Source organism: Notamacropus eugenii, chromosome 2 (genome assembly GCF_028372415.1).
Source record: "Notamacropus eugenii isolate mMacEug1 chromosome 2, mMacEug1.pri_v2, whole genome shotgun sequence".
NCBI classification, from domain to species: domain Eukaryota; kingdom Metazoa; phylum Chordata; class Mammalia; order Diprotodontia; family Macropodidae; genus Notamacropus; species Notamacropus eugenii.
This window is the reverse complement of record NC_092873.1, coordinates 303,219,751-303,236,361: the sequence shown is the minus strand read 5'-3', so window position 1 is coordinate 303,236,361 and position 16,611 is coordinate 303,219,751. Positions and strand designations below refer to the sequence as shown.

Genomic DNA, 16,611 nt, shown 5'->3' with positions numbered 1-16,611 from the left:
TCAAGTGCCTCTGATTGAATCTGGCCTTTATCAGTCAAGAGTCTTTACAAGGAGTAAAGTACAGAAACTAGAATTTCATTAACTAGAAACAGTGTATGTATTTCTATTGTTAATTATTTTAATGTGATTAAAAATCTTTCCCTTTTTCTGGTACACTTAGTCCTTCATAGCAATGCAACAACCTAAGAAATTGCCAATGGACTTTTGAGGCAAAATACCTTCCACATCCAGAGAAAGAACTGTGGAAATGGATCACAGAATGAAGCAGACCATTTTTTTGTGTGTTATGTTTTGTTCTGTTTTGTTTTATGGTTTCTCCCATTCATTTTAATTCTATTCAACGTGACTATGGTGAAATTGTATTTAATAGGAATGTATATGTAAAACCTATATAAGATAGCAAGCCATCTCTGAGAGGGTGTGGGGAAGGAGAGGGGAAGTAGGAGGAGAGAGGGGGAAAACATCTAAGATATATAGAAGTGATTATAGAACACTGAAAACAAAATAATTATTAAAAAAATCTTTCCCACCCATTGATGGGCCTGCCCATTGTAGGAAGCTTGATTAGGAGAGTTGTTTTGTAGGATGGCCCTAAGTACCTTTTGTTTTTTCTATTGAGGCACTGGGTTAAAGGGTTGTGATGCCCTCTGGCTCTAAAAAAGATATAAATACTCTGAGTTGAGGTTTTACTTTGGGGTTTAGTTTTTGTAATAAAGTTTGAGTGCCAGAGGAGGACTCTGGGAAACCACCAAGAGTCCCCTGGCTTTGAGAACCCAGGTGTCAAGTGCTTCCCTCTCTGGAAACTATGGTCAGACAGTTGGGGTCCAGTTGTCTATTGAATTCAGGCAGAGGAAGCTATGTCTGTTGATCTATTGATTTTTCTGTATTTTCTTTGAAATTCAGGGTGCTGACTCCCTGAACTAACTGAATGATAGATGTACTTGGTTAAAAGGAACGATACATGTGCTTGATTAAAGTGATTGTTACCCCTTGAAAGTTGCTTTCCTTTTATGAATGCAGATCTAAGAACCTGTGATAGAAGACCCCCCTGTATGTTGGGGTGCTTACTGATACAACACCCTAAAAACATTAGGAAACTAAAGAATAGTTTACCTGTCAGATCTATAGAGAAGGGAAGAATTTATGCATAAACAAAAAGAAAGCACTATAAAATGGAAATGGAAAATGGAAAATTTGATTATATTAAAAAGTTTACCCAAACCAAGGAAAGCAGGAAGCTGGGAAACAATTTTTACAGCAAGTGTCTCTGATAAAGATCTCATTTCTCAAAATAGAGAACTGAACCAAAGTTTTAAGAATGCAAGTTGCAACCCAATTGATAGTCAAAGGATATGAATAGCAGTTTTATGACCAAGAAATCAAAGCTATCTGTAGTCATGTGAAAAAAGTACCCTAAATCATTATTGATTAGAGAACTGCAAATTAAAACAACTGAGGTACCACTCACACTTAGCAGATTGGTTAATATGAAAGAAAAGGAAAATGATACATGTTGGAGGGGATGTAGAAAACCTGGGACACTAATATACTGTTGGTGGAGTTGTGAACTGATCCAAGCATTCTGGAGAGCAATTTGCAACTATGCCCAAAAGGTTATAAAACTACATACCTGTTGTCTCAGCAATACCATGACTAGGTCTCTATCCCACAGAAATTTTAAAAAGCAGGGTGGAGGAGAAGGAGCTATTTGTATAAAAATATTTATAGCAGCTCTTTTTTGTGGTGGCAAAGAATTGGAAACTGAGGGGATTCCCATCAATTTAGGAATGGCTAAATAAATTGTATTTGTAATGAAATACTGTTGTGATATAAGAAATGAAGAGCAGGCTGATTTCAGAAAAACCTAGAAAGATTGACATGAAATGAAAAGCGCAGTGAACAGAAACAGAACATTGTACACACTAACAACATTGGGGTTTAGGGGTACTCGGGGTCCCAAAATACTGACAAGCCGGGTCCTGACTGAATGCATTTGACAAGCATTCTTTCAGCCAAAGTTTATGAAAGATTTGCCATATTGGGTCGACTCTCAGGAAGCCCAACCATTTGTGTTGCTTGTATTGCCAAGTGGGTCAGGTAGAATCTAAGGTAGACAGAATCAGAACTGGACTGAAACTGAGCATGTAAGTGGAGAGGAGATTAAATTTATATACAGAAAGATGATGGGAGGGATCTGGGGGTGGTCTAGCAGTCTGGGAGGAGGCGTGAAAAGAGAATCTTGATGGGACCAGGGTAACTAATGATGTAATCAAGGGTGGGAAACGACTGGAGGCTTGGGACAACATAGGGCTGGGGTGGGAGGTAATCAAGGATGAGAACCAGCCAGAGGCAAGCTGGAAGCCTCGGACCTGGCAGGGCCTGGTTAGGTTATGGGTCACAGATTTGAGCGTGAAAAGCCAGAATAAGTGGGAAGATTCCAGGAAGTTCCCAGAGTCTGTACCCCAACAGCAGTATCCCAGAAAAGAGGCGGTATCAGATGCTAAAGCAGGGTCAACTTGGAGAACAGAAATCCGTAAGGATCTCACTAGGGATCACGGAAGGAGCCATTTCAGTCAGCTTCCTTTCCTTCCCTGCAAAATGAGGGTGCTGGGCACCTCCAAACAGAGGCAGCCTGCAGATTTGCCTTTCTCCATGTTGGAGGGAGGACACACACAACTACGACGGGGCCGGCCTGTGAAGGGGTTTTTGGACTGACCCAGCAAGGTGCTGACAAAGATGCTCAGGAGGAGTTAGGGAGCTGAGATCATGAGTTCAGAGAGGAAGGGGATGGAGTCCCGGGCTTGGGGGAGACTTCAGCCCTAGACTCCCTAAAAAGTAACTGGTTTAAGAACGAGTGCCTTACAGGAGGCGATTATCATCTCGTCTAGACCAGGGGAGGCTAAGGAAGTTCTCCAGCAACCAAGTGACTCCGACCCGGCTTCTGGCTATTTTTTTGGAGGGGGGAGGGGAGAAGCTGCCCTGAAGTTTCCAACCACGCAAACCGAGGCAGGCTGGCGCGGGCCGTCCAGCCGAGCACCGAAAGTGGGCTGCGAAATGAAGATGGCGCCCTCTCCCGCCCTTGCTTCGGAGGAGAAAAGAAAGGAAAGCGAGAGAGCAAAGAATCGCTGGGAAGACTCAAGAAGAACCACGGAAGGGAGCAAAGCTCGACGGTTAGACGCCCGAGGCCCCGCCTGGGTGGGGGCGGGGACCAGGGGAGAGTCGGGAATGAGCGTCCAAGCGAAGCGCAGGCGCAGCCCGGGCCTCTCCCCGCCCCCAATCACGTGACCTGCTCTTCTGGCCTCCTTCCCAGGAAGCCCTCTCTTCAAGTTTCCGCCTCTCCTACTCTTCAGACCCGGCGGCCACTGGACCTGCGCGAGCGGGCAGCCTCCCTGCCAAAGAAAAGCGAGAGCCTCGGAGTCGAGGGGTCTGATTGGCTAACCAGGCAGTCAACAACACCGCGTGGGGAGGTTCTTAAGCCCGCCATCGTCTCCCACCGTGCCTTGGTGCAGAACTGCTCCGAGGAACCGGAGAACCGTGCAAGATGGCAGACGTGCTGGATCTTCATGAGGCCGGAGGCGAAGACTTCGCCATGGACGAGGATGGGGATGGTGCGGAGCGGGTGGGCGGAGAGTTAGAGGGCCCGGGCCTCGGAATGGATAGACGGCGGGAGGAGGGTCTTCCGCCCCAGGCAGAGCCGCAGGGGTCGGGCCGGGCCGCGGGCACCACTCCCCTGGCGGGGCCCCCCTGACCCACCTCTCCTCTCTCTTCAGAGAGCATTCACAAACTGAAGGAGAAGGCCAAGAAACGCAAGGGTCGCGGCTTCGGCTCAGGTGAGGCTGGGACAGAGGAGGGTGAGGGGGGCCGCGGGGTGGGCCGCCCTTATTTACTGACCCCTGGTGGGCGTGGACCTTACAGAGGAAGGGTCCCGGGCCCGAATGCGGGAGGACTACGACAGCGTGGAGCAGGATGGTGACGAACCCGGACCGCAACGCTGTGAGTGCCGGGAGTCCGGGAGGGGACGCAGTGGGAGGAGCCCCGGCATGTGGAATCCTTCCCCCTGACCATCGCGCCCCGCCTGTGCTCTGACTCCCCAGCTGTTGAGGGGTGGATCCTTTTCGTGACTGGGGTCCACGAAGAAGCCACCGAGGAGGACATACATGATAAATTTTCCGAGTATGGAGAAATAAAAAATATCCACCTGAACCTGGACCGGCGCACAGGATACCTTAAAGTAAGTGGGAAGTTTGGGCCCTCAGGATCCAGGTGGGCAGTCAGAGCTCGAGGGTTTACTTTGTGGGCAGCGATGAGCAAATTTGGATGAAAGTAATACTGAAAGTGTAGTTAGACACAGAGAAACAGTCATTGTAACAGACAACAGGAACGTAGTATAAGTGTTATGTTCATACTGCACATTCATTAACAGAAATTTACAGGGCTTGATGTTTGAGTTATTTAATCAAAGTTAAGGTTTGATAAGTAAGAACAAGAGAGGTTTATTACCATGCCTTGTATGGATTGAGACTTTTTTTCTTTTCCCCTAGGGTTATGCTTTGGTGGAATACGAGACATACAAGGAGGCTCAAGCTGCCATGGAGGGACTCAATGGCCAAGACATGATGGGGCAGCCCATCAGTGTAGATTGGTGTTTTGTGCGGGGGCCACCCAAAGGCAAAAGGAGGTAGGAGGAAAGAGCGAGTGATTGTGAATTGGGTGTATACAAATGAGTAAACTAGAACAATATTTGGTTTATGGTCTAGTCACCCTGACAGACTATCTTTTTTCCTTCCCTTTTATAGAGGTGGCCGAAGACGGAGCAGGAGTCCAGACCGGAGACGACGCTGACTGCACTGCTCAAATGTTCTCTCCAAAGGATCAGTTTGCCTACATCTAGCCTTGGACGAAAGGGGCTGGGATGGGACTTTTGATTTAATCTCCCGCCTCCTTAAGTGTTTCTTTTACATTGTGAATAAACAGTTTAGTTTTTTTTTTCTACACGTGAGAGAATCAAACATATCAGGTAAAAAGCCAGGGAGGCAACCCAGGCTTTTTCTGACTCTTAAGTAGTGGAAAATCCATTCCTCTTCCAGCTGAGGGAGTGAAGGGTACTATAACGTTAAGGGAAATTTCAAGGATATTCTCCCAAGTACTGAATTACTGAAGTCTAGAATGTTCTCATTCTTTCCCTTACTAGGGGTGGAAGAAGAACCTTCTCCACCAGGCAATCCTGTATCATCCATATTTTGTGTTTGGCCAGGGGTAGGTGGTGAGGAGTGAGAGTGGCTACAGGGACAAGGTAGGGATTTTGAAAAAAGTTATTCATTATTACTTTGCGGTTGGAAGCCTGGGGCTAGAGTTGAGAATCTCAGCAAGAGTTACAGAGATGTTTCCTCCATTTTTCCTGTCTTTCCTTTACCCTCTGTGCTCGATTCCAGCTGCTTAGGTGTCTGAACCACTTGTTGAGGGGCTCTCCAAGAGCTCCTCCCCCGGGTAGAATCTGAGCCAAGTTCCTGGTGTCCTTTTCTACAGCCAAGTGTGAAGGCCCCATAGAGTAAGGGGTCCAGGGGAGCATTGAGGAGGCCGAAGAGGAACAGAATGTGGCTGAGACTGGGAGGGACGTTGCTTAGCATGCTGGGAGAGAACCAATACCATAGACCCAGCAGGTAGTAGGGTGTCCAACAGATAACGAAGGTCAGCAGGACAAGTAGGGATAGTCGAAGGGCCCGAAGCCTCACACGAGGGCGATTGTCAAAGGAACGACGAAGAGCAAACTGACCAGCAGGCGCTGGGGAGTCAGAGATGAATAATTGTCAGTTCCCTTTCTAGGCACTAGGTGGGCATGAGGCAAGCTGATGGAAAGAGGGAGATGGATAGATGTATATTGCAGTTCTTTTTGAAGCTCACATATGAATATTATTCTTGTACACATGCACAAATATCTCACTGACGGTATGAATCACCTTTCTAAATGGGGTTTAGGGTGGTGAGACATGCTGGGGAAAGACTTCAGACCACAGTATGGGGTACTGCTGAAGAATATAAAATTAACGAGCCCCACTCATTTTTTTCCCCCTTAAACATGACCAAGGGAGATGGTGGTAGGTGATGTACCATCATCTGCTCAAACCCTGCGGACCTGGGTTTTAAAGAATGGCCGGATACCATGAGGACTGTTTGTACTCTTGCTGATTTCCCCCATATCAGTGGGCTGGAGTTAAGGAGTGCTGTTGTGATTAGGCTCTCACTATGGGCAAAAGACTAGGAGATATGGTAGAAATTGGGACTGAAGCTATGGATTAGGAAATAAGGATCTAGAGATTGGAGTCTCACCATGCTCCCCCTTCCCTGTTCGGTGTCTGGATACACTGAATACAATTCGGCCATAGCAGATTGCCATGGCTGTCAGAGGTATCAGGAAGAGCCCACAGAAGGTGAAGAGGTTATAGGCGATTTCTTGCCATCGGGCCTTGAAGCTTCCTTTGGTGACACACTGAATGAAGGGGACTGGGCCAGCACGGCGGACAGTATGAAACAGGAACAGCTGGAGTGGGGTGGAGTATAAAACAAAGACTTCCACCTTATGTCATAATATTCCTCACTTCCACCCCCTCACCCGTACCATATAGGGAGGTTGATGTAGCAAATACTGATTAGGGTAATAGTATATCCATGATGCCAACCACCAAACTAGCTGAAGCATAAACATCCATTTAAAGATAAATGTAGCTGAATTCTGTTTTACCAAAAACAACCATATGAAGGGTATTTTTTTCTTTTAGCCATCTAGCCAGTAACTCACGGTGCTATTACTTGCTGTGTGTAGACAAATATTGTTTGAACAAGAAATAACTATAAAGGGTGCTGTTCAGAAACCCACTTAAGCAGTCAATCTATCAACAAGATGTTCTTTGAGCAAGAGCTTGTGTATTGTAACTACTGAAAGTATTAATAAAAATTGACATTTTTTTTTTTTAAAGTGCTGTGTTGGTCTCTGAGTATCGTTCTTGCTTGGAGACTGCAGGGCTGTTAGTTTCCACTCCAGCTATGGAAGCAAAAATACCTTGGCTTCTAAATAATAGTTAAGTCTTGCTTGGAGGCAGTTTCAGCAGAAAGGGGGGAAATCTCACAGAAATGGAAGGAGTCATTGTCTATAGCTGAACGTTACCAGTTGCTTGGAACTTTGAGCCACTGAGTTGATTGGGGATAGAGAAGGGCCAAGATGTAGTCATGAGGGGACACTGGATCAGGAGTCTGAAGACATGAGTTTGTCTCTTTTTACAAGTTTATACTCAAATGTAATCAAATACTAAGCCAGCCTCAGATACTTAATTGGCTGTATGACCCTGGGCAGGTCACTTAACCTCTGCCTCTGTTTCCTCAGATGTAAAATGGGTATAACAGCATCTACCTTGCAGGGTTGATGTGAGAGGATGAAATGAGATATTGGTAAAGTGCCTGACACATAAAAGACCTTATATAAATGCTTTCCTTCCCTTTCCCCTCTCTGCCCAAATAAACCTTTGGATACTTCAGAACCTCTCAGATTGTGAATATAAAATGAGAATAATACCTGTACTATCTAGCTCATAGGGTTTTGAGGGAAGTAAATTACTTGTTAATTGATATGTCAGCTCTTTTTACTACCAAATCACTTCCCTCAAAACAACTGTGAGGTAAGCAACACAAGTTAATAACAGTTGGCTTGCCCATTGTCTCAGTGGCAGAGCTGAGAAAAAAAACAAGGGCTGACTCAGAGACCAGCAAGTAATTAAGCAAAACCTGGGCTGTTTCACAGGACAGTTCTAGGGATCAAATTATACAGTTAATGCAAAAAAAATCCCACCTTTTTTGTAAAAAAAAAAAAAAAAAAAAAAAAAGGATTTTCCTCCTTGTTTCCCTAGGTATTCAATGTTTTCTTATTCTACCTTCTAATGCTCAGAAATAACCTTGTAAGAGGACATTTTGGGGAGGGAGAAGGTAATGGAGCCAGATAAATGACCAGGGATCTAGCCATTCTATAAACTGAAAATGAAAAGCCACAGGATTTACAAACTTTATTGGCTCTTTCTTGTAGCTGCTGGTGAGTAGGTGGAAAACTCAGTATTTGGTGCAAATCTGAATGGATACAAGTGACCTGGAATCTAAAAGTAGATCAAAGCTCCAAGCAATCCATAGTACTTACATTATACCTTACTTTATCCCAGTCTTATTCTTTTCTCCAAGTAATAAAAGATTAATATAACTGTAGAGCAGGAAGGGACATTAGAGACTATCTGGCCCAACCCCTTTATTTTATAGAGGAAGCAATTCAGGCTCAGAGAAAAGTCACAATCAAATTAGAAGAAATCTTTCAATACATGTATAATCTCTTACTGAAATGTCTGGCATCTGGAAACTTAATAAATGTAAGCAGCAGTCTGATCAGTTTAATGACTTTAAACATCATATATATTAAACTCTAAAATATCAACACATTTTAAAAATGTCAAATTTTATTTAAAAAATAGAATCTATTAAAAAAAATTATAGCCAAAAACTAACAATTATCTCAGTTACCTCAGAACTGACAGAACATCCCCTTTTGTACAATATTTCTCCTACCCATAAAGTCATCATTATTAATTTGTTGGTATTGATATATGGTGCATAACTAATTTTGTCTATATAAAAGAAGAAAAAATTAATGTATCTCCCTCCTCTGTAATAGGGTTTCTTTACAGTTAAGGATGAGTTACTTGGAATGTTGGCTTCATTAGGTAAAATACATGTTTGTCTTAAAACCATAATTAGGATTTCTTTCAGTATTCTCATATATCTTCTCTAGCTGAGAGGTGCCACCTAGTTTCTGTGTTGTGGAAATTAGTACTTTTAATGATTTTGTAGATTTAAATGCCTTTATTGTACTAAAAACAGCACTAGCATAGAGTCAGAAAACTTGGATTCTAGTTCAGGCTTTTTGTTTATTGTCTGTGTGAACTAGGGGAAATCACTCATATTTCTGAACCCTGGTTTCCTCTTGTAAAATGGGAATATTCATTCAATAAGCATTTATTATTGAACATTAAATGCACACTACCTAACTCATAGTGCTGTTGTTGAGACTCAAATGTGTATAAAGTATTTTGTAACCTTACAGTGCAATATTTGTAAAATGTGCATTTTTTTCTTAGACTCCTTCCAAAGTGAAGAATCCTAACATTTTTTCTAGTCCATCCACAAACACAAGCTGCTTTGTTTGTTTTGGTAAAAAAAAAAGTTTTCGGTTTTTTTTCTCCCTAACTTTTTAAAACTCCCGGGTTGCTTTAAGATTTGAACGTCAGAACAGCCAGAAGTGTTCAGGTTCGGTCATGCACCATAAATTTGCATACCATGATTTCAATTTACTTCACTTTCCTTTCTTATTTTCATTAACTATAGCCTCTCCTTGTTTACCGTAGAGTTGAGGGAAAACTGAGAAGAGATAAACTGAAGTTTGGGGGACCCACCGGAAAGCGAGATGCAGCGGATGGGTGGGGCGATTCTGCATTCAATTTCATGCCAATTGTATGTAAATAGACTTGAAGGGCACAGAAGAGGTAAAAGACCATCTTTTCCGTGAGTTCCCTGGGTAGGATAAAACCTCGACTCCACGGGCTCACACTCCTTTGGTCACTCACCTGGGGCAGGGCAAGTAGAAAACTAAGCCCCCAGGCCGTTCCCAGCAGCTTTCGCCCACCCCCTCGGGGTCCAAGAGGATGGAGCACCGCAGCCTGGCGGTCAAGTCCAATGACCACAGGCAGAAAAGCAGCCGCGTACATGGCCAGCAGTTTCAGGAACATAAGTGTCCGGCAAGCAACATCTCCAGCGAGCCACTGGACGGTGGCATTCCACGCAGCATCCAGGGGCATGACCACGAAAGTGACCAGTAAGTCTGCAGCGGCCAAGTGGCCAAAAAGTCGGCGGACAGGGGAGGGGCGGAGTCTACTGGATCTTGGCCGCGTCACTGACCACAGCACAGCCAGATTCCCTGCAGCCGACGACAGGAACAGGGCAGCGGTCACTCCTACTCGGACCTTGGCGGCAGTTGAAAAGGTGGGAAGCGCTGACTCCTCCACCTCGACCCCCGCCCCCGCCCAGGCTTCCTCTCCGGCTGAAGAGCCCCAAACTGTATCATTGTCGGAGGACATAGCTGCAGGGGGGAAGCGGCCAGCTCGGGCAGCCCATCTCTTCCCCAGCCAGGCCAGGGGCTGGTGCGGGTCATCGTGGTCTCGGACCGCATCGGTCGTCAGTTTCAGGGACGCTCCCCATCTTTGTCCGGAGGGCTGTCAGCTCCGCCCCGCTGTCCAGAACTCAGGGTCCCATCCCGCAGGGGGCTTCCCAGGCCCTCCTGCTCCGTGCCCAGACCCAGCTGGCCGAGGGGCTCTGGTCCCCAGCTCCCCGTGAGCCCCCGGTCCAGCGCCCGCTCCGCAGCCGGAGGTCACTGCGGCAGCTGTTCAGCACGCCAGCCTAGGCCGGCCCCGCCCCGCCTCCTCAGGCCCCGCCTCCTGCTGGTCCCACCTCCCCCTTCCTCACCGGCTAGTACTTTTAAAGATCGCGGCTGCCAAGGGGCCCCAAGGACTGCGCTGGGCGGCGCTCCCGTCCCTGGGGCGCGGGAAAATCTGTGCAGATGGCTGAGCCTCCTGCCGCGCCCGAGCTTCCGAGGGAAGCCGAAGCACCCCTGGGAAGGCCGGGCCCCGCCGGGCCCCCGCGGCGCCGCGGCTCCGAGGGGCGGGGCCTCCGCGCGCTTTGCTTGGCTCCCCAGTTTGTCCCTCACGCGGTGCCGTCGGGCTCTGCGGAGGAGGGCGTGGGGAGGGGAAAGGAGACGAGCCCAGGCTGGGCAGTGCTGGGCCGCGGAGCCGGTTAGTGGACTTCGAGGCCGCTGGCATGGATGCCTGGGTCCGCTTCAGCGCCCAGAGCCAGGCCCGGGAGCGCCTGTGCAGGTGCGGCCGGGGGCAGGGGGCGCGAGCGGGGACGCAGATCTTTGCGGTTCCCTCGGGCGACGGGGGTCAGGATGGGTCAGCCCCGGGTACGGAGGCCGGGAGCGAGAGACCCCTCAGCTAGTGCGCGAGCTGAGCTGTGAGGAAATGAGTCGTTCCCCCCCGCAGGACAGATGGGGAAACTGAGGCATGGATTGGGGGCAGGACGGGGAGGGTGGAGATCCCGACGACCAGGCTCGCCTCGGAGATGGACTCTGATCCTGGTGTGTGTGTGTGCGCGTGTGCGTGTGTATGTCTGTGTGTATGTCTGTGTGTGTCTGTGTGTGTCTGTGTCTCTGTGTGTGTGTCTGTGTGTCTCTGTGTGTGTCTGTGTGTGCGTCTGTGTGTGTGTGTGTCTGTGTCTGTGTGTCTGTGTGTGTGTGTGTGTCTGTGTGTGTCTGTGTCTCTGTGTCTCTGTGTGTGTGTCTGTGTGTGTCTGTGTCTCTGTGTCTGTGTGTCTCTCTGTGTGTGTGTCTGTGTGTCTGTGTCTCTATGTGTGTGTGTCTGTGTGTCTGTGTCTCTGTGTCTCTGTGTCTGTGTGTGCGTGGTGAACCGCCTGGTCGCCACAGGTCCTACTGTTAGCTGCTGGGCCTCCAAGGGGCTCGTGCCCACGTGACTCAGGCGGCGTGGGGTGCGGGGGAGGAAGAATGGGGCTGGAGTGGAGTCTGTGGACTCTACCCCAGAACCGCCGAGCGGTCTCGGGGCGCCGGCAGTGGGGGAAGTGCCCCAGGTGGTGCCCTGGGCCCCGCGGCCAGACCCCCCCCCCCCCCCCCCCAGGCCGGGGAGCTACCAGCCCTTCAGCCGGTGCCGCAAGCACACCCCCCATCTCTCCGTGCCTATCTGGATGCCCAGCGACGATCCTCCACCCTCTTTCCAGTGTCCATTTCCTTTTTCTTTTTTTGCTTTAATCCACGCTTCCTCACCTCCCAGTCCCTGTGACCTTCACTGGTTCTCCTGTCCCATACCCTCTCCTCTCTTGTTCAGAAGGGCAGAACGAGGAACCTGGGGTTTGGAGGTGTGCAAGTCTTAAGGAAGGTTCTGCTGGGGAAGGAGGTGTTTCAGCCTGACTTGAATACCACCCCTACCCCTCTCTCCTCCTTCCTGTAGAGCTGCTCAGTATGCCTGCTCCCTCCTTGGTCATGCACTGCAGAAACATGGGGCAAGTCCTGAACTTCTGAATCAAATACGGCAGTTGGAGGGCCATCTGAGCCTTGGACGAAAGCGTGAGTGACTTTTCTCCTCTGAATAGATAAGTGCCAAGTATTCTCTGCTTCCTTCTGACTTCCTTTTAGTCTCTTCCTCTAGCTAATCGTCCCCTCCCTGTATTTTTACCAAAAACCTTTTTAAATAAATGTTTTATTAATACTCTTTTCTTTTAAAAGTCTGTCACTGCTCAGTGATTTTTCCATTGCCTCCTCAATCTTTACTTGTAGCTAAGCGCAGTTAAGGAAAGCAAATCAATACATCATCCATGCATGCTTTATTCCAAATCTAGAGGCACCATATCTCTCAGGATAAGGGAGGGGGCATGCCTCATGTCAGTCAAGATTGGTCACTGCATTGATTAGAGTTTTAAAGTTATTAGTTGTTGTATACCTTTGTGGTCATCATTTTAATTGTTCATCAGCCTCTTTATTCACAGTTCCAATTTATGGGAGTCTTCCCAAGTTTCTTTAAATTCTTTATATTTGATGTTTCATAGAGCACAGTCATATTTCATTATATTCATACACCACAGTTTGTTCAGCTATTCCCCCACAGCAGGGACCCATTTTGTGGCTGCTACAAAAAAAAGTGCTGTTATAAATATTTTTGTTTATATCGAGTCTTTCCCTCTGTCTTTGACTTCTTTGGGATTATGCCTGGTCATGATATCACTTGACTAAAGGGCATATCGTTTAGTGAATTTTCTACCATGATACCAAAGTTGTTTTCTGACGTGGTTAGATCACTTCAGAGCTCTACCAGCAGTGGATTTGTGTGCCTGTCTTTTCACAAACCCTGGAACATTTACCATTTTTGTCTTTTGTCATCTTTGTCAGTCTGATGATTGTGAGGTAACCTTGTATTTTTAATTAGCCTTACTCTTGCTAGAGATTTGGAGTACTTATATTCTTGTTAATAACTTGAATTTCTTCTGACAACTTCCTCTTCATATCCTTTAATCACTTATCGGTCGGGGATATATTTATATAAATTCCCTATTTATTTTCTGTATGTTACTTTTAGCAGATCTTTGGGGCAAAGATTTTTTTTATTACAGCTAACAACTTCTATTTCTAACAGTATTGTTCATGCAAAAGCTTTTCAGCTTTATGTAATTGAAATGACATATTTTATCTTTTATGATCACTATTATCCCTTGTTTGATTAAGAATGTTCTTCAAGCCATAACTTTACCCCCTCATTCTTATTTCACAGTTGAGGTGGCTGGAAAACAAAGTACAAGCAGGGGATTGGGATTGATTAAAACCATGAACAAAGGGAAATGGAGAAAATGTCATTAGAGTCCGAAGTTGTCAAAGAGAAAGAAACAAAACTTGGCTGCTCCAGTGCCCTTGCTTTTGTCTTGTTGCCTACTTACCGCCACACTCTGTCCTCAGCCTTGTTTTATCTGCCCGTGGCTGTCTTGTTCATCTCCTCACTTGCTGCATGTTCCTCTCCTGTCTCACCTGTCCCCTTGCCCTTTTCCCATCCAGTTCTTCGCCTGGGTAACTCAGCAGATGCCCTTGAGTCGGCCAAACGGGCTGTGCACCTGTCAGATGTCGTCCTTCGATTCTGCATCACTGTCAGCCATCTCAATCGAGCCTTGTACTTCGCCTGTGACAATGTCTTGTGGGCTGGAAAGGCTGGATTGGCCCCCCTTGTGGACCAGGAGAAGTGGTCCCAGCGTTCATTCAGGTTAGAGACCTCTCTGCCTTTGAACTTCATCCCACTTTGGGGACCCTCTAAGACAGAAAGTGAGCCTTCGGTGAGAGCTGGACGCCCCAAAACAGCACATCTTGATTCCTCTGGATTCTAATCTGCCAGTGTGTGCTAAATGGGGCTGAGGGGATGTGTAGTGGATAGAGCTGAACTTTTGAGTCTGAAGACAAATTCTGCCCTGACTGCTGCTGACTACAGCTGTGTACAAGTCATCTGATCACTTTGGATCATAGCTCCCCCATCTATGAAAACAGGGACAATATAACTGTTGTCCACTTGTAAAGATTTTTTTATGAGATTGAAATAAGATGGTGTGTATAAAGTCCTTTTTGATCTTTAAGGTACTACATAAAATATCTTTTATTATTAAAAGCTGCCAAGAATTTATGGAACATAAGACATTAGGTTTTGTGGCACTTTGAGGTGACCCTTTGAGTCAGGAAAACTTGGGTACAAATGTTGCTCTGACACGTTGGCAGTGTGACCTTGGGCCCCTAAGATAACCACTCAGTGCTCAGGAAGCTCTCTAAGACTGGTGTCTAAGAAGGTGTAGATCTGCATTGGTCTTCACTGGAAGCTTTCTAAACTGATCAAATCCCAGATCCAGTCAGAAAGTGGGGGCAGCGTAGCCTAGTTAGGATACCCTCCTTTGCCTTTCCCTTCAATCCTACTGTCCTTGTCCCCTAATCTCTGGTCCCTGTTGTTTCCATATGTCTGCCTTTCACCTTATTCTTCCTCTCATCTCAAACTTCTCTAATAGTCATTTGCCAGGGTGGACATGACTGTGGGTATGGGTGGGTGCTCTCTGGAAGTACCATCACTACTTTTGAATGTCTACCACACCTAGTGTATTATAGTAGGTGCTGTTTAGTAGATGCAGAAATAGTGACGTCCTTGGCCTCAGGGATTTAAATTCAGTCATGGAAGCATCTATTAAGTACCTATTGTGTGCCAAGCTCTTTTGTAGGCCCTGAGGATTCAGGGAAAGAGTCTTTTCCATCAGGGACCTTACATTAGACAGTAACTTAGAATGTTCTGTAGAGACTAATAGTACACCAGAAACAAATAGGACTTCTTTTTGTAGGGAAAAAAGGTGGAAATTAATGCAGTATAAACTGAATGTCTAAATTCTGCGTATAGAAGCAAACCAAGCTAGGTGAGGTTAGTCTGGAAAGTTCCCTAAAATTTGAGCAAGATTTTGAAGGTAGAGAAGAAAAAGTGGGAAGACATTCCAGGATGGGGAAAGGCATGTGCTCGGTGGTGATCTGATGTGATTTTCTTAGCAAATTAAGAGAGAAGAAGATTACTGATTGATCCCTAGGTCACTGAGCTCAGATTTCCCTCCATCTTACTGATCTTTTTCACCCTGTGCCTTTGTCCCAGGTATTACTTATTTTCCCTCATCATGAATTTGAGCCGTGACGCCTATGAGATACGAATACTGATGGAGCAGGAGTCTTCAGCTTGTGGCCGTCGACCGAAGGGGTCAGGAGGAGGGACTCCGGGAGGTGGTGAAGCTGGGGGTGCAACAGGGGTCAGTGCCTCAGGAGGGAATCTGCCCCATCTGGCCCTGCAGCTTCGACTTCGAGTCCTTCTCCTGGCCCGAGTTCTACGAGGCCATCCCCCGCTCCTGCTGGACGTGGTCAGAAATTCTTGTGACCTCTTCATCCCACTTGACAAGCTGGGCCTATGGCGTTGTGGCCCTGGAGTTGTGGGGTTCTGTGGTCTGGTGTCATCCATCCTATCTATTCTTACCCTACTCTGTCCCTGGCTCCGACTCAAGCCCTGAAACCAAAATTCTAGGGTGGAAGAGAGTCTGAGCTGGGAATAGGTTCTTTCTGTTGTTCCATTGTCATCCTGCCTTTTCCTTTTAGTTAAAACTCAGGTTTGGAGAATTGCAGATGAAGAGTAACTAAAAGGAAAAGGGTGGCCCTTGGATTCAATGGGATAATTCTCTTCATCTCTTACTTTGATGATTCTTTATGTCTCTTGAGTCTCTTCTTACTATTTTTAAATTAAATTTTATTTTTTTCAATCAACAAAAATCCTCTTTCTCTCCCTCCTCCCCTACTGAGAAAGAAAAACAGAACTCCTGTTCTAGACACGTATGGTTATTTTACTTTTTTTCTAGTTTCTCTCAGATTTGTTTCTAAGATTTTAAATTCCTCCTCATTTTCCATCCTAGTTATTTAGTTCTTAGCTACATTCCCTTGAGGGAAGAAGGTCTCCCACCCAGGATTATGATCCATCATGCCTTAGTTTTTCTCCTTTCAGTGCAGAGGATGATTGGGCCGATGGAGATTCTTTGGTCTCATGTTGGACAATGGCCCAACAGTCTCTTCTCTCAACTAATTTTTCTTTGGTGTTTTCCTCTTTTGATGTTTTCCTCTCCATAGCCATTTGGGTTTTCTCCTCCTATCATCTCATCTCCCACCTTCTCCTTGACTTGGTCCTTTCCTGTATTCCTGATAATGGCTTCTGTTTCTCAGCCCTTTTTACCTTCCTCCCTGTGATGCTGTCTGTTTTCAGCATCCTGTTGTAAATACTGTACAATGAAACTGTAAATAACTGGCCAAACCCCTGCTGGCTGGCCAACTCAAAGGGCGGCAAATTAAAGATGAGTCTTGCTTATTGGCCTTTGGTTTGGTCACTTGTATAGTCTAGCCATTTTTGGCCTTTGCTCTAGCCTCACAGG

The 16,611-nt window shown here is 46.5% G+C and overlaps 3 protein-coding genes across 3 annotated transcripts; 2 read left to right on the top strand and 1 right to left on the bottom strand.

Annotated features, from left to right (window-relative positions):
• The first annotated feature begins 1,798 nt into the window (after window positions 1–1,798).
• On the top strand, window positions 1,799–4,992 carry RBM8A (RNA binding motif protein 8A). Its single transcript, XM_072644652.1, has 6 exons — window positions 1,799–3,608; window positions 3,771–3,830; window positions 3,916–3,993; window positions 4,095–4,231; window positions 4,542–4,678; window positions 4,797–4,992. Exons 1-6 carry the CDS (start codon window positions 3,542–3,544, stop codon window positions 4,840–4,842), a joined length of 525 nt encoding a protein of 174 aa, XP_072500753.1. The 5' UTR covers window positions 1,799–3,541; the 3' UTR covers window positions 4,843–4,992.
• Window positions 4,993–5,095: 103 nt separating this feature from the next.
• LOC140527599 (gonadotropin-releasing hormone II receptor-like) lies at window positions 5,096–10,501 on the bottom strand. Its single transcript, XM_072644653.1, has 3 exons — window positions 9,654–10,501; window positions 6,328–6,538; window positions 5,096–5,782 (listed from the first exon to the last, which is right to left on the bottom strand). The coding sequence occupies exons 1-3, from the start codon at window positions 10,161–10,163 to the stop codon at window positions 5,373–5,375; spliced, it is 1,131 nt and encodes a 376-aa protein (XP_072500754.1). The 5' UTR covers window positions 10,164–10,501; the 3' UTR covers window positions 5,096–5,372.
• A 114-nt stretch (window positions 10,502–10,615) lies between these two features.
• PEX11B (peroxisomal biogenesis factor 11 beta) lies at window positions 10,616–16,547 on the top strand. Its single transcript, XM_072644646.1, has 4 exons — window positions 10,616–10,955; window positions 12,099–12,214; window positions 13,691–13,892; window positions 15,300–16,547. The coding sequence occupies exons 1-4, from the start codon at window positions 10,900–10,902 to the stop codon at window positions 15,703–15,705; spliced, it is 780 nt and encodes a 259-aa protein (XP_072500747.1). The 5' UTR covers window positions 10,616–10,899; the 3' UTR covers window positions 15,706–16,547.
• The last annotated feature ends 64 nt before the right edge of the window (window positions 16,548–16,611 follow it).